At 44.7% G+C, this 24,455-nt stretch overlaps 1 protein-coding gene and 1 long non-coding RNA gene across 2 annotated transcripts in view; both read right to left on the bottom strand.

Moving 5' to 3' along the window:
* Window positions 1-24,104, bottom strand: part of SP110 (SP110 nuclear body protein) — a 39,886-nt gene extending 15,782 nt beyond the window's left edge. The window contains 10 exon segments of the mRNA XM_073218005.1: window positions 9,036-9,182; window positions 10,734-10,799; window positions 12,881-12,934; window positions 14,336-14,482; window positions 16,464-16,532; window positions 18,437-18,514; window positions 19,367-19,438; window positions 19,768-20,013; window positions 21,714-21,882; window positions 23,939-24,104. Coding sequence (XP_073074106.1) covers window positions 9,036-9,182; window positions 10,734-10,799; window positions 12,881-12,934; window positions 14,336-14,482; window positions 16,464-16,532; window positions 18,437-18,514; window positions 19,367-19,438; window positions 19,768-20,013; window positions 21,714-21,882; window positions 23,939-24,085 — 1,195 coding nt within the window. The 5' untranslated portion in view covers window positions 24,086-24,104.
* Window positions 17,863-18,423, bottom strand: LOC108409469 (uncharacterized). Its single transcript, XR_001856237.2, has 2 exons — window positions 18,194-18,423; window positions 17,863-17,931 (listed from the first exon to the last, which is right to left on the bottom strand). It is a non-coding gene; the product is annotated as an uncharacterized lncRNA (long non-coding RNA).
* Window positions 24,105-24,455: the final 351 nt, after the last annotated feature.

Genomic DNA, 24,455 nt, shown 5'->3' with positions numbered 1-24,455 from the left:
GGAGAACTCTAGATGAATCTGCAAATTGCATGTGGACAGACCTGGTGACTCAGAACTCCTGAGTAGAAATTTGGGGTTCTGCTTGAGGAGAAGCAGGTGTAAAAGTGTTTTAAAAATATCAGTGATTCCTGCTCCCCCACCCTCCCAAACTCGCTGTGGGTGCATTCATTAAAGATAGACTGCAGGAGCATTTCTTGGGGGCCAGGGGAAAGGGCTGTCCATAGTTCATGTTGAATTGTACAGGGCGTTGCCTCTGGAATGAAGTTAGGAACCTCATGAAAACAGTCCAGCTCTCTCCATTGCTTCAGACATCTACTGAAAAAGTCAAAGGGAAAAGTATGAAAAAGCAAGAGCATTGTTGGGAAAGGTACAGAGCAGCATCAATGGTGAAGAAACCATTAGTTACCTTGGAAGGATATGAACTAGACAGAGCCAGGTGGGAAAGGAGAGATTCACTGAGAAGGAAGGCGATGGCTGCCCCCAACACAAGCCGAAAGGATGCCCAGCCTCAGGGGAGCAGAGGCTGTAGCAAGGCCAGGGGGGAATGAGGGAAAGGAAAAAACTTTATTCCAGCAGCCAGCCAGTGTTCTTGCACAGAGTGTCTGGCTCTAGCACTTGTCCCCAGACTGCTCACTAAATATGGCCCAGTGGCTGAGAGCGTGGCCGTGGGAACCAGACTGGGTGGGCTTATAATCTTGGCTCTGCAATTTCCTAACAGGCTTACATAGTGCATATTATTGTTATCTAAGTTGAGTGAGGGATTTGCTGCTGCAGGTTCCTAACTTGATGACAAGACAGAGGTAACTCTGGATACTATTGTGAACCCTGAGGGGGGTTAACACGACAGCAGGGATCTTGTACAGTTCTCTGTCTCAGGGAACTGTTTTCCCTAATTCCCTGTAAGTACAGGTCCAGTGAACACAGATGTCCCAAAGTTCTTCAAGCAGATGCAGAAGCAGTGGGTGGCTTTGGGAGCTCCGGGCAGCGAGCTGGGGTGCAGAGTTGTAGGCACAAGCAGCACCCCTCTTTTCCCTGGTGCAGGCAGCCCACCCAGTCAGGGGTACCCTGTGTCCTGAGTATTTTCTAAGCCGCCGCCCTGCACGTAAGGGAGGAAGACGGTTTGCTCATCTGTTTCCAATAATCCTCCGTTTGGCTCAGCCTCATGTGCTGATCTCAGTGAAGAGGCCTTCGAGGATGGAACCCTGGGGGGACGCCTGCCTGGAGCCCTCCCACATCCGTTACATCACCGTTAGTAAGTATGTGCAAACCACTAGGAGTCTGCCGGGAAAAGCAAGCAGTTAACAAAGAGAGTTCATGGAAATGAAAAGCATGGGGGAGGAAATGAAAAGCCGAAGGGAAACCAGGAAGAGCGGAGCAGAAAAACCTAATTAGTGATCAGGAAGATCAACCCCAGGAATTCTTGTAAACCATGAGGAAAATGCACAAGGTGAGAATCACGCATGGAAAGATGAGGCCTGGGAAAGATCCCGGGGCTCTGTGATCTGGACAGGAAGGGCCTGTTCCACAGGGAGATGGAGTGGCTGGAGGCCAAGCAATAGTCTAGGGAACAGTAAGAGCAGCGCACACGCATTAGTGCTGCTCGTTTTACAACAACCTGTAGGCAAGTGAGCAATGAAGATGATGCCCATTTTTCAGTTGGGGGCTCAGGCTCAGATACGGAGACAGGATTCCAGGTGGCCACCAAGCTGTCTGAGTTGGAGCTGGCATCAGAATCCAGACATGCCAGCCCCCCAGTCTAGTGCTCCCTCCATACCACCAGGAATGCCTCAACAAGAGTCTACAGCAGATGGTCAATAACAGCACAGAGACACCTGTGTTGAATCCCAAGTCACAGCCAAGGTGGAGTGCTAAGGAGGCAGGAGACGCTGACACCGAGGGAGGACTGTCAGCAGTTGCCTGGAGTCTTGGGGTTCCCTAAAAAGTGCAAGGGGAACTTTGTTTATTCAGTGTAAAGAGCTAAGGACTTGGAATTAGAATACCTACGTTGATTTTGTCTCACCCAAGTCTTTTGTGCTCTAATTCAATCTATAAAATGGGCTGAATAAGACTTATTTGAAATTTAAATGGCAAAATGTAAAGCAAAATGCTTTGCCAATCGCAAAGAGATGTACGCACTTCCATAGTTACCAGGGCCTCTGCAGATGGTGCGGGTCGTGCACTGAGCAAGGATTCCGCCTTTATGGTGGGCTCTGATGCACACCAGACCTAGGCAGTTTGTACACGTTCTACAACAACCTTCCAGCAGAGGGCAGCAAGGGCCTCCCTTGAGGAGTCAGCTCTGACCCATGTAAGGTACGGAGGAGGGGGCACTTTTCTAATGCACACAAGTGCCCTGTGTGAGTAAATGGAGGCCCTGATACTAGTATTCATACTTGATGAAGAATGAATAACATACTGATTTGACAGTTATTTAGCCCAAACTGATTGAGGCACACAGAAGCTGGCCACAGGCAATGAGCAAGACCAACCTACTTACTGACCGCATTTGACTTTCACGCAGTGAGCAGGATGTACGCAGACGGTTAATTACGGGTGTGACAAGTGCCACAAAGAAGCACTGGTGGCATGTCATGCAGGTGGAGACCTACCCCACCTGCTGGAAAGCCCATGTTTAGTTCAAGGTGAGGCCTGAGGATGTGAAGCAAAGCAAAGAGGAGGATGTGGGGCATTAGGTTTGGGAAGGGAGTGTATGAGCAGCAGACACACTGAGGAGGCCCTGGGCAGGAGAGGGTGAAGCCTTCAGTGTCCAAGTGACCTGTGCTTTAAGGAGTCAGGCAGGTGGTAACTCTTGGGACGGTGAGTAGGGACTGGATTATGGTTGTGGGTTATGTTCTTTTTTTGACTTGGGTGCTGGGTTCATGTGGGGTTTTCCTTTGTGTTAGTTTCCCACACTAAACTCTTATGGGGCATTCCCCTTTCTGTAAGCACGTTGCACCAATGCTCCTCAATGTGCTGGCTGCCCCGAGACAGGAGCTTGGCCACAGCAGACGTCCACACACTGCTGTCTGCACTGAGGGGGTCTCGCTGTGAAAGCAGTGTGCTCAGCATCACAGTTGATTTACCAGCTCCTTATTTTTGTAGACCTGCAACAAACAGGCTTGTAGATGGCACCAGACTGTAGACCCCACAGTAGACCTTTTACGCTTCAATAACAAGTTAATGGGGGAAAGAGGCCAATGTGTCTCGGGCCCAAAGAGGGAAGGGAGAGTGACAAGAGGTTATGTTGAAGAAGTGTAACCAAAGCAGAAGTAAAATGAACCCAAGCAGAGATGGAGGAGGGGCTAGGGACAGAGGGGGGAGAGGAGGACAGTGGCCCCAAGAGACCCCAGGGAGCAGAGGGACAGGAGCAAGCTGGGGCTGATCTCAGAGACCAGGCCCTCACCCCTGACTAGGAAGAGAAAACTAATTCCACTGGAAATGGGAACACGTTCGGGTTTGCTTGGGTAAGAGTTTTCACCAGTACCTAGAATGAAGTACAAGTTTATGGTAGACCTTTACTTATGGGTTGGATCATTCTCTCCTGATCATTTTTGGGTCTTTATATAGTTCTGTTTTGAGGATCCCCTCTGAGAGCAGAAGCTGTAGACTGGGGCAAACAGCTCTCTATGGACGCTGTCGTTCGGAGTCCGCCCCACGTGGCACCGTGTTAGAGCGGAGAAGAATGGAGGTGGAAGAGACCAGAGGGGGACAGTGGGTGGGAAAGAGGAGGAGGGGAGGGAGAATGGGGCATTCAACAGCTGGCCAGGCGGCCGGGGAGCCTGAGGGTCAAGCCCTGCCCCTGGATTACCCTTTCGGGGAATACTTTTCTGATAACTTCTTGTCAAGCTTGAACAGACATCTTTTTTTCCTTTTACTTTCTAGAATGCAAAAAAAATTAGTAGTCATTTATAACTAGAAATGTAGATAGACAACAGATAGTCAATTTTTTTTTCTGTCTTTCTCCCAGCTCAGAAAGACAAGATAGATATGCTCCTGTCCCTCTGCACTCCAGAGCTTCTTGGGGCCACTGTCCCGCTCTCCCCACTCTTCCTCTAGCCCCTCCTCCTTCTCTGCCTGGGTTCATTTTTCTTCTGTTTTTGTAACACTTCTTCAAAGAGAGAAAGGAAAATAATATAGCAGTGACCAAGGAAAAATAGCAAGGTCATGTTAATAGGAAGGCTAAAATGATTACAGAAGCTGCATTTTTACAAATTAATATCTATTGTAACATGTAATAGATACAACAATGTGTATATCTATTTAATACAAAATCTAGAACTAAACAAAGGATGTAGCCTTATAAATATTTCAATAAATATTAAATATATACTTCTTTTTAAGGAAGAGGTACAGGGCTTAAAGCAGTGGTTCTCAGTGCTGGGTGACTTTACCTCCAGGGGCAACTGGCGACATTGGGAAATCTTTTTGTTTGTTTGTCATGACTAGGAAGTGGCTGTTACTGGCATCTAATGGGCAGAGGCCAGAAAACAATTAATAAGATGACAAGTGCATACCTGTCAATAATACCTCAAATGTGAATGGACTAAATTCACCAATCAAAAGACATAGGGTGGCAGAATGGGCAAAGAAACAAGACCCATCTATATGCTGCCTACAAGAGACTCACTTCAGACCTAAAGACATATATAGACTGAAAGTGAAGGGATGGAAAAAGATATTTCATGCAAATAAAAAGGAGAAAAAAGCAGGAGTAACAGTACTTACATAAGACAAAATAGACTTCAAAACAAAGAAAGTAACAAGAGACAAAGGACATTACATAAGGAGAAAGGAATCAATCCAACAAGAGAATATAACAACTGTAAATATCTACGCACCCAACATAGGAGCACTTAAATATGTAACACAAATACTAACAGAGCTAAAGATAGCAATACAATCATATTAGGGGACATTAACACACCACTTACACCAATGGACAGATCATCTGGACAGAAAATAAATAAGGAAACAGAGGTACTAAGCAACACTTTAGATCAGATGGACTTAACAGATATATACAGAACATTCCACCCAAAACCAGGTTACTCATTTTCCTCAAGTGTACATGGAATGTTCTCCAGAAAAGATCACATACTAGGCCACAAAAAGAGCCTAAAAATTTCAGAAAGATTGAAATTGTACCAAGTATCTTTTCAGATCATAATGGTATGAAATAAGAAATCAATTACGTTAAGAACACAAAGAAACCCAAACACATGGAGGCTAAACAACATGTCTGTAAATAATCAATGGATCAATGAACAAATCAAAGGAAATCAATTCATGGCGACAAATGAAAATAAAAATACTGCAGTTCAAAATATATGAGATTCTGCAAAAGTGGTTCTGAGAGGGAAGTATATAACAATACAGGCCTACCTTAAGAAACAAGAACAACCCCAAATAAACAGTCTAAATGCACAACTAAGGAAACCAGAAAAACAAGAACATATGAAACCCAAAGTTAATGGAAGGGGCATAGTAAAGATCAAAGCAGAAATTAATAAAATGAAGAATAAAACATTAGAAAAAAAATCAATGAAACTGAGCTGGTTCTTGGAGAAGGTAAAGAAAACAGACAGACCTCTAACCAGAATTATCCAAAAAGAGAAAACACAAATAAACAAAATCAAAACCATAAAAGAAAAGTTACAACTGACATCACAGAAATACAAAGAATTATTAGAGATTTCAATAAAAAATTATATGCCAATAAACTGGACAACCTAGAAGGAATGGAAAAATTCCTAGAAAAGTGCAACCTTCCAAGAGCAACCCATGAAGAAACAGAAAATCAGAACAGATCAATTACCAGTAAAGAAATTGAATTTGTAATAAAAAAACTCCCAACAAAGAAAAGTCAAGAACCAGATGGCTTCCCAGGTGAATTCTGCCAAACATTTAAAGAAGAGCTAAAACCTCTTCTTAAAATATTCCAAAAAATAGGAGAGGAGGGGATATTTCCAAACTTTTTTATGAGATGAGCATCACTTTAATACCAAAAGCAAACAAAGACACCACAAATAAAGAAAATTATAGACCAATATCCCTGATGAACATAGATGTAAAAATCTTCAACAAAATATTAGCAGCCTGAATTAAAAAATACATCAAGAGGATCATCCATTATGACCAAGTGGGATTTATTCCAGGGATGCAAGGATGGAACAATATTTGTAAATCAATCAATGGGATACATGACATTAACTAAAGCAAAGATAAAAACCATATGACCATCTCATCAGATGCTGAAAAAGCATTTACCAAAATTCAACATCTACTCATGATAAAAACTCTCAACAAAATGGGTATAGAGGGAACATACGTCAACATAATAAAAGCCATATATGATAAACCCATAGCTAACATCATATTAAATGGCAAAAAGCTGAAAGCTTTTCCTCTACATCAGGAACAAGACAAGGATGCCCCCTCTCACCACTTTTACTCTTTTTAGTACTGGAAGTTCTGGCCACAGCAATCAGACAAGATAAAGAGATGAAAGGCATCCAAATTGGTAAGGAAGAAGTAAAACTCACTATTTGCAGATGACATGATACTGTATATAGAAAGACTCCACCAAAAAACTATTAGAACTAAAAACTGGATTCAGCAAAGTTGCAGGATACAAAAATCAATATACAGAAATCTGTTATATTCTTATATACTAATAAGGAACTAGCAGAGATAGAAAACAGGAAAATAATTCCACTTATAATTGCATCAAAAAGAATGAAATACCTAGGAATAAACCTAACCAAGGAGGTGAAAGACCTGTACTCTGAAAACTGTAAGACACTCATGAAATTGAAGAAGATACAAGTAAGTGGAAATCTATCCCATACTCATAGATAGGAAGAATTAATGGCCATCCTGCCAAAAACAATTTATAGATTCAATGCAATCCCTATCAAAATACCAATGACATTTTTCAATGAACTAGAACAAATAACTCTAAAATTCATATGGAACCACAAATCATCCTGAACAGCCAAAGCAATCTTGAGAAAGAAGAACAAAGCTAGGGGTATTATACTCCCTCACTTCAAGCTATACCGCAATGTATTGTAACTGGCACAACAAACAGACCCAAAGATCTGTGGAACAGAATGGATAGCCTAGTTATAAACCCATGCACATACAGTCCCTAAAATATGATAAAGAAGCTATGAATATACAATGGTGAAAAGACAGTCTCTTCAATAAATGGTGTCAGGAAAACTGGATGGCTATATGCAAGAGAATGAAACTGGATTACTGTCTAACTCCACACACAAAAGTAAACTTGAAATGGATTAAAGACCTAAATATAAGACATGAAACCATAAAACTCTTAGAAGAAAACATAGGCAAAAATCTCTTGACATGTCTCCCCAGGCAAGGGAAACAAAAGCAAAAATGAGCAAGTGGGACTACGTCAAACTGAAAAGTTTCTGTACAGTATGGGTGTATCAACAAACAAAAAAGCAACTTAAGTATGAGAGAATATATTCATCAATGATTTATCTGATAAGGGGTTAACTGCTTTGGCTCTTCACAAAATATATAAAGATCTTACATGGCTTAACACCAAAAACAAACAAACAAACCCCAAATGACCCAACTAAAAACTGGGCAGTGGACCTGAACATTTTTCCAAAGAAGAAATACAGATGGCCAAGAGACACATGAAAAGATGCTCTACGTAGCTAATCATCAGGGAAATGCAATCAAAACCACAGTGAAATATTAGCTTACACCAGTCAGAATGGCTGTTATCCAAAAGACAAGAAATAGCAAGTGTTGACAAGGATGTGGAGAAAAGGGAACACTCCTACACTGTTGGTGGGAATGTAAATTGGTGCAGCCACTATAGAAAGCAGTATGGAGGTTCCTCAAAACTCTAAAAATAGCAATACCATTGACCCAATAATTCCACTTCTAGGAATTTATGTGAAGAAAACAAAATCTTTGATTAAAAACATATATTCACTCCTTTGTTTATTGCTGCATTATTTAGAATAGCCAATATATGGAAGCAATGAAAGTGTCCACCCATAGATGAATGGATAAAGAAGATGTGGTACACATACACAATGGAATATTACTCAGCCATAAAAAAGAAATCCTGCCATTTGCAACAACATAGATGGATCTAGAGGGTATTATGCTCAGTGAAATAAGCAAGGTGGAGAAAGACAAATGCCATATGATTTTACTTACCTGTGGAATCTAGAAACAAAATGAAACAAAATGAACAAAACAGCAGTAGACTCATAGATACTGAGAAGTGACTGGTGGTTACCATGAGGGAGGTGTTGGGGTGAGTGGGTGGAGTGGGTGAGGGGGACAGAGTGACACAAAATCTCAATCATAACATAAGTTGGTCACAGGGATGGAAATGCACCATGGAGAATATGTAGTCAGTGGTTCTGTAACATCTATGCTGACAGATAGTAGCTGCAGTAGGTGGGGTAAGGATTTAATAATATGTGCAATTGTTGAATCACTGTGTTGTATACATGAAACCAATACAATATTGTATATCAACTATACTTCAATAAAAAAGAAATAGAAAACAAAAAGTAAAAAAATAAAAATTAACTGGCAAAAATTTGATCATGAGTATTAATTTTAAATATACAGACTCACGAAGCTGCTTCACTTCCAGAAATAAGCCATAAGAAATACTAAGAAATATTCCTGAGAATGTGCTCACTTTGAGGATTGGTGCTATTTTCCCCACTGGGTCAACCTGACTTAGGGAGGAGCCCCTAGACTCAGTGGAGCAATGGTGACTCTATTAATAGAAATGTAAACAGTGGACCCTGAGAAGTGGTCATGCAAGTCCACGTGGCACAGCTGAGATGAACTGCATTCTGGGAACACACGACCAATCACAGACCAACAGATCCCTGCTTTGTCCTCACGCCCTCTTGTCTGCGCGGCTCCCTCCTACTGCTGTCACCGGGCCACGCCACCTAACCCTGCACCTGCTCGGCGAGAGACCCTCCCACCCTGAGCAGGAGCCACAGCTTCTGTCACAGCCTTACCCTCCAGTCCAGACGTCTGGGCACAGTCAGTCCTTGCCTTTTGGGCCCTGGTTGTGACCTTCGAGTTCCTGGCTGAGTCGTCCTTCCTCTGAGTGGCCTGACCCACCCCTTGGAGCTTCTCTTGGATTCCGTGGCCAGGAGAGGCTGCTGTCGGGCCAAGCAGTGATCCGTGAATAGTTTTCACTGGTGTCCCCAGTGGACTGCCTCCTGCCCCTCTTGGTGACCTCCCTTCTCATGACCTGACCCTAACCGTTCAGATCTCTGTAGTCCTGTACCTCACTTTTATCCCTTTATTTCTCTGTAATTACTCCTCCCCTTTCCTTTGTGCATCTCTCTCTCTCCCTCAAGTTCACCATACCTCTGTCCTCTCTCCCCCAACCTCCTCCTGTCGTCTACGAACTACACGTGTGCTGGTGAGAGTGTAGGTTCCACAAGGGCGGGAGGTTTGTCTGTTTGGCTCACTGCAGAGTTCCCAGGACCCAGGGCCATGCCTAGCACATACCTCACATTCAATTCATTTCTGTTGAGTGACTATTTAACAGGAAGTGTATTCTTGAGATTATAAGAATTATATATTTTTATCTTAATAAATCATAATTAATAAATCGCCCCAGGGTTCCCTAATTATTACACCAATATGTCTCTGGAGGAAGAGCAGATGCTGGCTGGAACTGAGAAGCCACCACTCAGTCGACACTTTTCTCCAGACCTTACTGAAACTCTGGAAACGCAGAGCTTGTTGGGAGCTAAAGGAGATTTCTGAGTGGAAAAAAATTACCTTCTTGTGCCAACAAAAAAGCATGGAGGTCTTAATGTCAAGCTTCCCTCAGAGTCATTGGTAGAGAAAACTCAGCATATGACAAAAAGCACATTTCCTCCAATCTAGGGAGGCAGTGAGGCTGGGAATCAGGCGGAAGGCAGCAAGCAAGGAGATGAGTCCCCTCCCAGGGCAAACCCCCGGGGCGAGGGGTGTTGGGAATGAGCAGAGAGAGTGGGGAATGGCCCAGGCAGTGCCGCTCGTTCCTGATGGATCTCGGGGGCTGAGGGGAGATATCCACAGCCCTACCCCAGGGCCCATGCCTGCTTAAGGGCAGGGGGCCAGGGATCCCCACCTGGGGGCACACCTGGAGTTAAAGAGAAAGGAAGAAGAGAGGAGAGGGGAGAGGCAGGAAGGACAGGATGCCGGGGACGAGAACTGGGTGATGAGGACCAAGAGGGATAAAGCGGAGGAGGCAGAAAAATGCAGCTGCGTACCTATTACTTCCTGTAATACAAATAACCAATTTTTGTGCCTGGAGTCGAAGCAGGATAAGCAGGCATGAGTGGATTCCGGTGGTTCTGAATGCTACTGACTCCAAATCTGACTCTAGGCTGGGACCGGGAGTCTGAATCCTGCGGCCCATTTAGGTTTTCTCTGTGTGTTTCCCCAGGCTCGGACCCTGGACGGGACACCGTCCCAATTTCTGAGTCGTCTGATGCCTTTGCCCACATCCACCCTTTCCCTTCCCGATGCTAAGGGAGAAGCAGCGTTTGGAGCCAACGTGGGGGCTGGGTTCTTGCTTGTGGCCAGGAGCCCTTTGACGGGCAGCCTGGCGGCGGGCTGCGCTCCAGCGGGCGCGGCGGCCCAGCGGCTGGAGGAGCACCCGCTGTGGGTCCCCGAGGAGCACCGAGGAGCGAGACTTCATTCTTCTTGCTCACCTCTCGGGAGCCTTTCTTTCTGTTTTCCTTTTGAAGTTGACCTGCTGTTTTTTTCTCTCCTCTTTTCTAAAATAGAAAAAAAGTCATCTCTTATGGGTAGAAACATTGATCTACAAGCTTGAGATGTCAGTACTTTACGCATGAATTATTAACGTGAAAAAAGATCTCCATTTTACTTGGATATGAAAGGACTGAATAAAGAAGTAATGGAAATATACCAAATTATTAGCATTTAAAATATGCCACTTTTTCAAATTAATAACCAGCATCTTCCAAGACTAGAAGGAAACATAGCGGGAGCCTGTTAAAAGCCAAAGATATAAATGATTGTCATAGTCAAAACTTAAGGCCAGGTATCGAAAACCGTAAAAGCTGAGCAGATTTGACTGTTTAGAATTTTAGAATTTCCTTACTTCAACATACATCTCCACAATATTGAACCAAAAACAAAGTGAAAAATTGCAAAATATGTAAAATATAGAGGGTTAATATCCTTAATAGATAAAAAAAAACAACAGATGAATAGCACATTAGGAAAATGGGCAAAGAACATGCTTAAAAAGGAAATATAAATAACAAGTTTATTTAAAAATTGTTTTTATAGCATGACTAATAACAAAAGGATGGACTGTTTGGTTTTAAGGATACCCAAACCTTTAAGAAGTTTGATCATATCTAGTGTTGATGAGGTTGTCAGAAATGAGTACCCATATATCATTAAAGGGAATGTAAACAGTCACATTTTCTGCTGAACAATTTGGTGACATATATAAAATTTTAAATATACAGACTCTAACCAAGTAAGCTCATGTTTAGAAATCAATTCTGAAGAAATTACCAGACACATGTGTAAAGGTACAAACACATGTAAACATGATTTCTATTTTTATATAAAAACTGGATATAGCCCAACTCTCAGTCATATAGATGATAGTTTAAACCAATTGTTAATCATATAATAATGTGCTATGTACCTTAGACAGGAGAATAGGTAACATTGAAAAGGAGATACATATGTTAAATACACAGTGAAAAAACTTAAAAAAATAAACTATATAGTATGAACTTCTATATATATATATACACAAAGATAAATGTATGCATATTTTTGAGGTATATAAATAAGTTGGGGGAAGCAGGTTAAATAGGGGTTTAACTTCCTGATTAATAACTTCCTGTACTGTTTGCAGGTTTTATTAGGGACATTAGACAGGCCAGGATAGAGTAGGCTGCTGTCCAAATAAACCCAAATCTTGGGTTTCTTGGTGACTTAACAGTGTATTTCCCGCTCATACAGAGTCCTCTGCATGACTTGGGGTCACCCGAGCAGCTGTCCTCTGTATGGTGGTGCTGATATCCAAGCTGCCTTGGCCTTTCAGCAGCTCCCTCTTTCACGCACTTCTACAAATAGGCGTAGAGAGTGTGGAGAGCTTGCACAATGGCTCTTACGGGTTTTGACTCAGAAGCGGCACCCTTGCGCTAGCTCATTGGCCAGACCTGGTATCACAGTCCTGCCTCCTGCAGGGGGCTGGGAAATGCAGATTTCCAAGTGTCTGGTCTCCCTTTTTCCTTAGTAATCAAGCTTCTGAGCTAGATACTTGTCCTTCTAGAATAAAGACTACAGGTGTAGCCAGGAAACTAGTCCTGGTGATAAAATGGTAACAGAAGGTCTAAATGCAACCTTCAGGTGGTGGCCTTCAATGGAAGACGTGTGCCCCTCCTTACATTGCCTCTTCCCTTTGGTAGGAATGCAGACTTGCTGGTTGGTCCCCAGTGGAGGGGGTGTGGAATGCTGAGGATGGTGCAGCAAAGATGAGAATGCCCTTGGCGTTCTATGGTGCATGATGCCAGTCCTTGAAAACCTACCTCCATACAGGAAGAAGAAATAATCTCTATTATATCAGTCACTATTTTGGGGGAAGGGGACAGTATGCTGTCATACACACAGCAAGCTAATCCTAACAGCTACAGCATATTGCCTTTATAGTATGGAAAATTTTCTATGTTAAAAAAGCATTAACTCACTGTTTAAAAAGCACACATCTTTTTCTGTCTAAGATGTCTTATGTGGCCTGGAAAGACATAACAATCAAGAGCATAACATCAAGTCCACCCTAACAGAGACCAAATAGGTTCTTTACACTTACGCTTTTCCCCAGGAGATTGTCCCCAAGACAGCCTATTTCCATTATCCATGGGATCTAGAAAGTAATGAGGAAGAAAGTAATTTTTAAATAAGCAAGCTTTATACTTTGTGACCACACTCATTTCAGACAACAGTGAGTCGGCAAAGCCTTGACAGTATTATTTCTGTCCCTTTGTTTCTAATGGGGAATGAAGGTTCCTGAAGAGAATTCTAGGGGGCCACCATCTTTTATCCAGGGGATCTTAGAAAAACCTATTGATCCTAACATGTTTCAGCGTCTTCATCTGTAAAGTTTGAAAACCTTCTCCAACGGTTGTTGTGAAAAATTAAATGAAATTATCCACAAGAAAATTGTAAATATTACTGTATAAGTCAGCGCAATGTAGGAGAAACTGTTAAAAATGATCATTCTTATTTTAAGGTGGTACACTTAACTCATTCTTTCTGACAATAATTAGATAGATACTTGTCCTTGGACAGTCACATTCATTTTGAGGGAATTCTGTAAATTTGTGACACAATGACCATATTGTCAACAAACCGAAGAATGTTCAAATTTGTTTCTCTTCCAGGAACAGTGTTGGCCGCGTGCATGACAGTCGGGATGCTGAGGAGGCAGTTAGTATCACCGTTTTACCAGCACATGCCCACAACAGTCCGTTGCTTGTGCTGTCAGTCACACTATTACATTTGTGTCAATGATGAGCTGTTCTTCTCCCAAATTTCCCAGAAAGGTCAAAGGAGAAACATGGAAATTGAGATCTAAGGAAAACTTTGACCCATTATTTGAGCACTTTTAATAGACCACCATGAATCCATGAATACATTTCGACAGGCTTACTAAGCAGTGGTGATGTGCCCCCAGGGCTGAAAAAAATCGGTTCTTGGGGGAAAAATCTTATTCATTTTACGTATAAAGTAGATGATAGATGATTGATTGATAGATGATAGATGATAGATCGATATTTATTCCCCACCCAAAGATATCTATATCTATCTATTTACCATCTGTCTAGTACATCAATGGATATATAATATATTTGTGATATTAAAATATCAGGGGGCATGTGATTAGGAAAAGATACCTGAGAGGGCTCCTTAAGGCAGCAATAATGAAAAAAAATAATAACATTAAGAAACAGTGGGTTAGAGTAAAACAGCTCTGAATTTGGGCTCCTGATGACCACCTACTGAGACACACGGTCCCTCACCTTTGCTGTGCGTGGATTTCGGTGGTGTGCTAGACTTGTAAACACAGCTGTTTCTTCACAAAACCTTCTCAGATGCAACGGATCATTGTTCCCTCCCTGGCCCTCTTGTCACGCCTCATTGCTTTTCTCTGCGCAGCTCCCTCCTTCTGCTGTCACCGGGCCACGCCACCTAACCCTGCACCTGCTCCGCGAGAGACCCTCCCACCCTGAGCAGGAGCCACAGCTTCTGTCACAGCCTTACTTACCCTCTGGTCCAGACGTCTGGGCACAGTCAGTCTTTGCCTTTTGGGCCCTGGTCGTGACCTTTGAGTCCCTGGCAGAGTCGTTCTTCCTCTGAGTGGCCTGACCCACCCCTTGGAGCTTCTCTCGGATTCCGTGGCCAGGAGAGGCTGCTGCCGGGCCAAGCAGTGATCCGTGAATAGTTTTCACTGGGGTCCCCAGTGGACTTCCCCCTGCCCCTCTCGGTGACCTCCCTTTTTAGACCCCCAGTGTGAGGAGGCACACTTTGAGGAGGCACATTTTTCTCTTGCTATGTCTCTGTGATTATTTACATTTTTTCGTATTTGACCTTTCTTTCTCCTGCCAGAGTCACCATCTGCTCTCATCCTCTACAACCTGCTAAAATCAAACATAAATTTGGGGGCATCCCAGAGCAGTGGGATTTATTTCCTGGATCCTGTCTGAGTCACACCTGCTGCCAGGAGGTGGCCACATAAAGTAAAAATGGCCAGGTGGTCGTTTTGGCAGAAAAGGCGTCTTATACAATACTTCTCCTGCTTTCCCAGAGCCTCCATGTATCCCAGGAGAGATCCAACGGCCCCTAGGTGCCTCTAGGAGGGAAAGTGCATGGTGTCAAAGAATGGGGGGCCAGGTACCTGTGCTGGAGGGGGAGGCTGGGAGCAGGAGGATTTGCAATGCCAGGGGTGGAGTTGGGGGTGGTTTAGGTTAGAGTTCTCTTCTCCCACGGCTTGGGATACTTTCATTTTTGCCAATGACTCTTGTATTTCTATCTCAGGACCAGATTTTTTATTATGTGCCAAATTGCCATATTGTGGAGAAACATGCTTCTATATTGTGGAAAAATAAACTTCCTTGATTTCTCAGTGCTTCTGTAAAAAGCCCTAGCCTACTGAGAAATGGAAATGTATACGGTGTAAAGATAAGGAATGCTTGTGTTTGTTTCCCTGGAAACATTTTACTCTTTACATGCCGTGAGGATGAGATCTGTAGCTAATTCATTGCTGTCCCATCTGAAAGGATAATAACCTTCTCATCACCCGAGGTTGTCAAGTGGTTAGAGTCGGGGCTAGATTCTTGGGTTAGGCCCGAAGTACCAAGAATACCAGAACACTCTCTCCCTAGGCATTCACATGTCAAAAGGGAAGAAGCTCAGAGCATGGAGACATCGTTAGTAAAAGCTGGAGGCACCTGGGGTGTCTCTACCTCTTGAAAGAGGCATTTAAATTCCAAAAGATTAGGGTGAGGACCCAGTATCTTTTCAATCTTATTTCAAAGCAGCGATTTTTTTTCTCCTTTCAGGAGGGGAGGAGGATGGTTTTCCTTGTCTTGTGTATAAATAGAAAATCCACCATTCTTTCTCCCTTCTTTATGGGATCACCTGCTGCTTAGAAAGATTGTCAGCTCTCTTCTCATGATGGCCTGTGGGTCTGCACGTGGGAGGTAGACGCTGTAGTGATTCTCCAGCTGTTGAGCTGGTTGTGAATATCACTAAGGAATTCTCTTTGCCGACCCAGGTGTTTTGTGTTTCTGTGGTCATCACACACATCGAGAATATGGCCGCCCAAGTGGGGTTCCATCTGGGGCCCTTCCCGGCAAAGCACACAGCCGGCAGACCTGCATAGGTGGCTAGCACAAGTCTGGTAATAGACAGGTCAAAACCCCAATTCTCAAGTTTTCCCACAAATATATTTGCATCCTCTCTTACAATGTGCACCACCATTCACCCAGCCATTCAAGGCAGAAATTGAAAAGCAAGCCTTGATTTCTCTGGCATCTCCAGCTTCCAATTTTTCAAGCTCTGTCAACTCTTCCAACAACCTGACCTTGAACTGGACTTCTCTTTGTCTAAGACATTATTAGGTTTCGTGGCATGTGTTCCCATCCCCGCTCGATCCCCCCCACCCGACCACCACCAAATGATTGCCCTGCTTCTATTTTTTCTGATTTCCAATTCATTCTTTACACGGCACCAAAATTTTTCTTGTCGAATTTAAAATTGGCTTCTGCCACTTCACTGATTAGATGTCTCCTGTGGCTCCTCCTTCCATGTGGAATGAAGTTCACCTTCTCTTCCTTTGAGCTACAAGCATGAGCTGCCTCCAGCCTCCAGCCTGTCTTGTTCTCTCATCTTACCTCTTGGGAGTCTTTTCTTCTTGTATCTTTTTTTTGGAGTTGCCCAGATATTTCTTTTTCTTTTCTTTCCTAAAAAGAAAAGACAGTTATTTAAAAATTTTTTTCTTCCTTAAAAAGAAAAGATACAGTTGTCTTTTATAGCACAGATCTGCAAACATAGATCTGCAAACCTTCTATGTCAACACTTTTCAGTTTTCACTTTTGGTCTTCAAACCGTAGTGCCATTGGTGACCTTAGGTGATGTTACTTTGTGGAATAAGAATGGGGTGGCAGGGGTGGGAGGTGGTGGGAGGAAGAATTCTAAAGTGACAGAGGAGGGGGAGTTGTGAACAAGTGGAGAAAATGAGTTAGGTGATTCATTTCTAGAAATTTGGTTGTGAAATGGAGGGGAGCACTATGGCGGCAGCTGCAACGAGATGAGGATCAGGAGAAAGTCCCTTTTGTGAGCTGTGGGACGCTCAGGCGCCGGCGGAATGCAGATCCTTGCGAGGGAGCTGCTGAATTCTCCAGAGAGAGTCAGGGTCCTGGGAACAGTAAGGTGAGATGGAAAGATAGCCTTGGGGAGGAGGAGGGAACAGGAGAGGAGGGGTACAGGTGCAGTTAGAGTTTGCAGGCCCATGGCAGAAAGTGGGGGGATGCCCATCTGATGCCTTCTATGAAGTGGAAGGAAAAGTCATCTGTTGAGCCAAAAGGAGGTGGAGAGGGGTCACAGTTTAAACAAAAAACGCTCAAGGTTTGAAAGGATCCTTGGAGGAAGTGGAATCATCATGCAATATGGAGGGACCATTTGCACAGAAATGGTGAAGACTCAGTGGGTGCACCCTTCCCCGCTGTGTGACTCTCCCCAGGATTGGCTGCTTTGAGACGCTGTGCAGGGGGCAGATTGTAGGTCCCTTCAAGACCTGCCAGAGAGGTCTAGGAAAACGCAGAGAGGCAAGACAGAATAATATCAGCAGTAAGTTACTGAAGCAATGGATCTTGGGGGGCTCTAAGCTGATATGAAAGGCCATAAAGAAAGGCAGATGATGGATTGGAAAGGGGGAGAACCATGGACCCCTCATCCAAATGAGGCTGACAGGCAGCTACAGAGGGAACAAACTGTAATGAAGAAATTAGGGAGGGATATTTTTGAATCAATTTTTAAAGACTGGGTCAAGGAGGAGAGATTAGAGGTTGAACAATAGCCATAGAAGGAGCAAATTCAAGGATTAGGTTTCCAAAAAAGGAATTCTGAAATTAATAATTGGCAAGTTGAGCCAGGTTTGAATGATGAAGGGGCCTGTGAATTGCGCTTCGGAATGGGAAGCCAAGCAGTGGTGGATGGAAAGGTCATTGGAAATGAGCCGATGAGGATTTGAGAGGTCAGGGTATTGGATGGGCCTGTTGTTACCCACATGTACCTTGGAGGTGTCCAGGATGATGGCAGGACTTAACATGACAGGAAAACTCTTCAGTCAGCCCTTAAGGTCTACAGGAAGCAGAGGAGAGATCAGTGGGCCATAGTGGTGGAGAGGGAGTGGGTGTGTGTCTTGAATGGTTAAGCCTCAGAACAGAGGTTGGGGGAGCAAGGGGCTGGCTGGGGGCAGTGGGTAGCAAGGGGTGGATATCAAACCCGTCTGCCACTGTGAGGTGAGGTACGACAGCAAAGGCGAATATACAGCCTTATCTTAAGAGGAAGTAGTGTCCCCTTGGGGAACCGACTTTCAGTTAAAGAGGAAGGTGCAACTAACCCTGGCAGGAAGCTGCAGATACGGGAGCCGTGATGATTTCAGAGGACCGCAGTGCCAGTGGGTGCCCATTTCAATGACCCTAAATGCTTTCTGGTTTCCCTGTAATTTTCATGAAGGTCTTAAAGGAAGATGCAGGGAAAACAAACTATAATCACACAGTGGTGCTTGTGACAAGATACAATCGGAAAAACAGCAGCTCTAAGTTCACCCTCCTGACACACGCAGGAGAAAGGCAGTCCTTACCTTTCTTGTTGGGAGGTACGCTGGGCACCTCCTGGGGCTCTGTTGGGTCATTTGGTTCAGGAGGATCATCTCTCACCACTGGCAAAGGAAATAGAATCCATTTCAGAGAGCAGGTGTGGAGGGAGGCCAATGGGAGACTCGGAATGGTGCGCAGTGCAGGGGGCACAGGGTCGGGTCTGCTGCCTGCAGGCTCCCTGGCTCTGCCTTGATTTGGTCAGCTTGTGGTTCTAAGTACCTGTGCAGCCATCACACAGAGCCAGCATGAGATGGAGCGGGAGAGCGCATAATCATTTCCTTTCAATTAGCTACTTACTAATTTAATAATGCTACTTGTTATTATTTTTTAGAACCTTCCATTGTTACTGGCTTTATGATCATGTTAACTTTATTTGGATGGCATGTACACAGAGGAATGAAAGAAACATTTGGACCAAGTAGGGCCTTTCTTCTCAGTACTGGAGAGCTCTGAATCCACAGTGCCCAGTAATATTCTAGTGATTTAAGGTGATCAAAGTCCTTTCTAATGAAGGTGGGGGAGTGGGGGGACGTGTATAAGGGACACAATCTAAGAAGCTAAATCAGCTCCGGCAGACTTTTAAACATTTTATCATCTTTTCTAATAATTTTAATAGCATGACTCTTAGAATCCAAACCATATAAAAATGAATGCAGTTGAAACCAAAAGGCCCCGTAATCAGAGGGTGAGCAGTAGGGTAAGGGCCATGGACGTGTGTGCGGCATGAGTTACTTGTGCATGAGTTACCCTGACAAGTGGTCCTGTGCCAGGTCAGTGCATCCAGCCCGTGTCTTGCTCTTGTCATAAACACCCCTTTTCCCAGGGCTCCTGCCACAAGCCTCTGGGTGAACAGGTGCGTATTCTTCTCTCGGGGCCACCTGGAGCTCAACTAAGTCAGCCCCCAGAAAGATTACCTTGCACACTGGTGATGGGACTGCCAGGCATCTCTTGAGAGTCTCCTTCATTCATTTCGGATGTTAAGTTGTCTTTGGTCATTAAAGAGAGGAAGAAAAATTATTACAGGTCACAGGGATGAGGTGTCAGGGAGGAGAGGGAATGGTTAAAACGCCAGGGGCTGACAGAGTATCAAGGCTCAAGGGTAAAGGGTTGGGCTGTTTTGGGGTGGGAAGTAGGTACTCTCGGCTCTAGGCCTTTTTCCCCAGGCCCCTGACAGTGCCCGAGTTCTTCTTGGAAAGGACAACGTATGGTAGGTAGGTGCATGGGAAGGACCAGATCAACAAACAAATGGGACCCCAGGGTTCTGGACATGGCCACAGGCCCTCCAGGCTGGTGGTGGGCAGGGTCTGTTTCTCACCTGGAACCATCATTTCTTCCTGGGTGACTCTGGCAGGGCCAGAAGGAGGGGGTGGCTCAGCCAGGATCTCAGCGCTGTGTCCCATGGGTGCTCTGGGCTCATCGGCCCGGGGCGGGTGGCTCACTGCGGGATGCTGGGGTGGGGGCGGCAGCGCCAGGGTCTGGAGGCAGCTCTCTTCTGCTGGGTGCGCTGGGGCTTCCCAGAGGCTCAGCGTGGTTCCGTTCTGTCTTCCGTAGGAAGTAACAACTGGGATTGGTGAAGGAGCACACATCAACACCCTGGGGACTCAGAATTATTTGGGGAAGGGTTTTTTTTATACCTGTCTTCTGAAAGGACAGGGACACGGAGTCCCTCACTCTCCCCCGGTGCATGGGACCGATGCATGGTCATCACAGTGCTGTCCCTCTGTGGCCCCTTTCTGTTTTAGGTATTTGATTGGGCACTTAGTGAATACCTGCATCTAGCCTCTGATCTAATACCTAAGTTGTTTCATATATAAAGCTGGGTTTGGCTTTGTACCCAGGGATTTAATTTTCTTTAGTTTTTCTTTAATTTTAGTTTCAGAATTTAGACAATCATGTACAATCCTATACTTTTAATATATACCCTGTTTTAATAAATAAATGTCATACCTCCCTGTCACAAATAAAATACAAATCCCTTCACATGGTGTATTAAGAGCTTTCTGTGCTGGTTCTGCTCCTTTGTGCAAACGCAGCTTCTCTGCCTGCTTGCCTTGCACCCTGTGATCCGGCCGCACCAAACCTCCTTCCCACCCCCAACACCCAGGCCCTTGGCTTTCCACGTGCTGGTTCCCTGCTTAGCGAGGGCCGGGTTTCTCTTAATGGTTGTTCTCCATCTGTTATTTCAGAAAAAGGTTGTCTCAGCCAGTGACCAGCAATAGGAAAGTAAAGGCAGAATTCAGAGAAGGGCCTAGAATAAAACCACAGGATTGTCAGAGAACAGATGAAGAGCTGTCAACAGCAGTGACTCTGCTAGGAAACGTCACAGGGCAGCGTCACCCGCTGGTTTTTGCCTTGCAGTTAGCTCTCAAGGAAGTGAACCATGTGCTGTCGCCAGTGTTCCCTCAAACCTGAAGTCTACTGTCTGCTTCTCTCACCTGGCTTCTTGCTCCCCAGCTCTGTCACTGCTCTTTTTCTCTACCCGTGTATTTATCCGGCTCCTTCTCTTTCTCAGTGTGCTTCGTGCTCTGCACCCTGTTTCTGTCTCTGTGCCTGCAGTTCTCCTCCCCTCGTCTTCTGTTACCTATCTTCCCTCCTCCAGTTCTACATTTACGCTCTGCCTTCCAGCTATCCTTGTGTGGAATAGTGGTTACATTTCAGGCCCAGCCTTAGGAGACCCAAGTAGGACTCCGAGCTCTGCTCCTAACAGACAAGCAACTTTGGGAAAGTCATACTGAGCTTTAATTTCTTTATATGTCAAGTCATTATTCCCCCAGGGGTAATAATGATTTCACAAGATTGTTTTAAAGATGGTATGAGAAAACCATACGAAGTGCTTGGGATAATACCTGGTACACAGTAAGCACTCAAGAAAACAAAAAAGAAATACTTGGTATCAATTCCTAGCCATCTTCCTTCCTCTCTGGCTCTTCCTGTCCTTCTGCCAGAATGAGTTGCTGTAATTTGCATTTCTGTCATCTTATGCATTCTGCAGAGACTGTCCGGTGTGCTAAACTGTAGCATTTTCCCCAAATTCATAGAACAGGTAAGACAGAAGAGTTTGCGTCCTCTAGAAATTCATCTTCAAGAACCGGGGCCCAGGGCTGCTCTTCCTGCCGCACCCGTGAGGCAGTATGGTCCATATCTTCCCAAAGAGGACAATTAAAGGGCATATTCCACAGGGCTGAAAACCAACCCAAACTTTCAGCATAGCAACTGCTCTCATGCTTCTATAACCGGGAAGCTATTCAAGAAGCCTCATACCGTTTCTGAAGCTCTTGAGAATCGTCATCAGGTCAGGGTATTCGTGCAGGTTAATTCGGCTGAACATCATCTTCAGAAGTGAAAGGTTAAACGTATTCTCCAGTTTGGTGAGAATGTTGTACACCACTCTGGATACGGGGACCATATGTCCACAGGCTTCCAAAGATTCCTTAAAGGAAGTGAAAGTTTATCATAAATGATTGTAAAATGACAGTGTGGTTTCTCACACACTCGTTATTTTCTAAATTGCAAGAAAGCTATTTCGTTGTTTCAAGATGGAATTTAACACAAAACGTATAGTCAACTTCTCTAATGCAGAGAAGTCACATGTTTAGTTTGGGAAGATCACATATATTTGGGTGGTTAGTCCTAAGAATAAATAATTGAGCCTTCTTGAAAATAAGTCTGTTTTGTGAACTTTGTTTTAGGTACATTTGAGGGAAGAGAGAAATCATAAGGAAGGAAAGTGGAGTCGAAGGCTGCTACTGGGAAATTAATTCTCCAAGGCTCTGAGCAAGACTCTTCAGCAATGGACCCAATGGTTGGTTACAAGTGGCCATTCTGTTGACGGCTTGTTAGCTTCTGCTCTCTTTTTCTCTCCCTTGGACTTGAGGTGGCCCAACTGGGTTCCTGCCATAGGGAAGTCCCCCAGAGAACGCCTCTGGATGAGAGGGCCAAAAGGAGAAGCACAGCAGGAGAGAACTGATTGTAAAACACTCATTGAGCACCTGGTAGGCTAGTCCTTGGGGTCATAGCAGTGGATAAGATCAACGTGGTGTAGCTCACACTGGTTGGGGGGCACAGCCAGGTGGAGGAGATCAGCATTGTTAGAAATGCCATAAAACTAAATGTGATTGATTTCCAGAGGAATCAGCATTTAAAAAAAAGGGTACTGGCAAGAAGCCTACGTGTCAGTACATGTGCCAGGGAGTCACTCTGACTGGGAGGGGGAGAGAGATTAAGAAAGAACGGGCTGTGCATCACTTCAAAAAAATGCAGAAGAAGTTTTAAACCAGCCAATAAAATTAAGTCAAATGTAAAAAAAGCCTGAGATAGATATAACTTGCTTAGGTGACGTCCGGGAGAGAATGTAAACCTTGTAGTATTCAGCCAATGAGGAACCAAGGGTGGGACTCACATGCTAAGACTTAAATTACTTGCGACGACCCTAAGTGCACCTGCTCCCCAGACACCCAATCTCGCCCAACGGACATGAAAGCCTCGCTCCGCTCTCCTCTTTGACTCTGTGTCCACTTTAAATTTGGACCAGTGAGCGGCATTTCTCACAGGCATTAAACAAGAAGTCACAAAAAAAAAATTTCCAGGTACTACTGAGAGAAAGGTTAAGAAGGGAAAGCCTAGTTTTCTATGAGGGAGGATAACAAGGGGCCCTTAATTAGACGAGGGGGTCAAGGAAACCTGCGTGGGGAGTGACATCGGGGCTGTGGTCTGAAGAGCTGGGGCCAACCGGGACGAGCCTGGGCGCTCATTTACACTGCTGGCACTTCCCTGGGGCTCAGGAAATGCTCGAAAAACCCAAAATTATATGCAAGGAGTGCCATTTTTTTGTCCACACAGCCATATCTCCCAGTGCCTGCCTGGCTTCACATCAGAATGGACTGAGTGATAAGCTTCGGATTCAGGATCCGCCCTTAGTGGGTTGAGAGGTGGCTTCCCATCTCCCAAGGATAAAAGCCATCTGAAACCTGTGAGTGTGACCTTATTTGGAAAAAGGGTCTTTGCAGATGTAATTAAGTTAAGGAGCTTGAGATGAGATCATGCAGGATTAGGGCGGTCCCTCAATCACAGTGACAAGGGTCCTTACAAGGGGAGATAAAGGGAGGACAGAGAAAGGAAGAGGTGAGGCAGGGATGCAAACAGCACCTGAAGAGATGTTTCTACAAGCCGAGCAAATACCGAGGACTGCCAGCACCACCGGCAGGCAGGAGAGCCGGGGAGCAGATCTCCCTCAGGGCCTCTGGAGGGAGCCAGCCTTGCCAGAACCTTGATTCTGAACTTCTGCCTTCCAGAACTGTGAGGGAATACATTTCCAGTGTTTTAAGCCACCTGGGTTGAGGCCATTTGTTACAGCAGCGCCTCTTGCCCTGATATCGACATTTTGGGCTGGGCCTTCCAAACTCTAGAACCCCTAGGGCGGGGTGAGACCGCAGTGACTGACCCTTTGGGTGGGTGGCTGCCGTGGGAAAGCAGCTGACGCGACCTACCCTGTACATCCTCTCCGTGATGAAGGAGTTGTCTCGGAGGGTTTCGAAGAAGGGAAATGGCTTGTATATGGCGTAGGCGATCTCCAGCTTCTGGTGTATGAAGTGCTGGAAAAGTGTCTCCTCTATGGCCCTGGTCACAGTGAACATCCTACGGAAGAGGCATGAGAAGAAAAGAGAAGCAAAGACTCAGAAATTTGGGGAGCTGCTCTTTGCATTCAATGGACATCCTGGCCCCAAAGGCATCCTTTAGCATCTGCCTCAAACTCATGGATATAGGAAGGAACGACAACACCCAGCAGCAATGAAGGCTGAAAGTCACCAACAAGTGGATGCTGAAATACCGAAGGGGTTGCTGGTAAACATAGGCAGATATCAAAAATAGCTGGTATTTCTGGAGCGCTTCCTGTGTGCCAGGGTTTGTTACAAGGTTTTCACACACAGTAACTTATTTGATCTTCACAAACCCTTGCAGAACGGTTACTTTGACTGCACCCATTTATATTGTCAAGGACTCTGG

The sequence above is a fragment of the Manis javanica genome, chromosome 12, assembly GCF_040802235.1.
Source record: "Manis javanica isolate MJ-LG chromosome 12, MJ_LKY, whole genome shotgun sequence".
NCBI lineage: Eukaryota > Metazoa > Chordata > Mammalia > Pholidota > Manidae > Manis > Manis javanica.
This window is presented reverse-complemented; position numbering and strand designations above follow the sequence as displayed.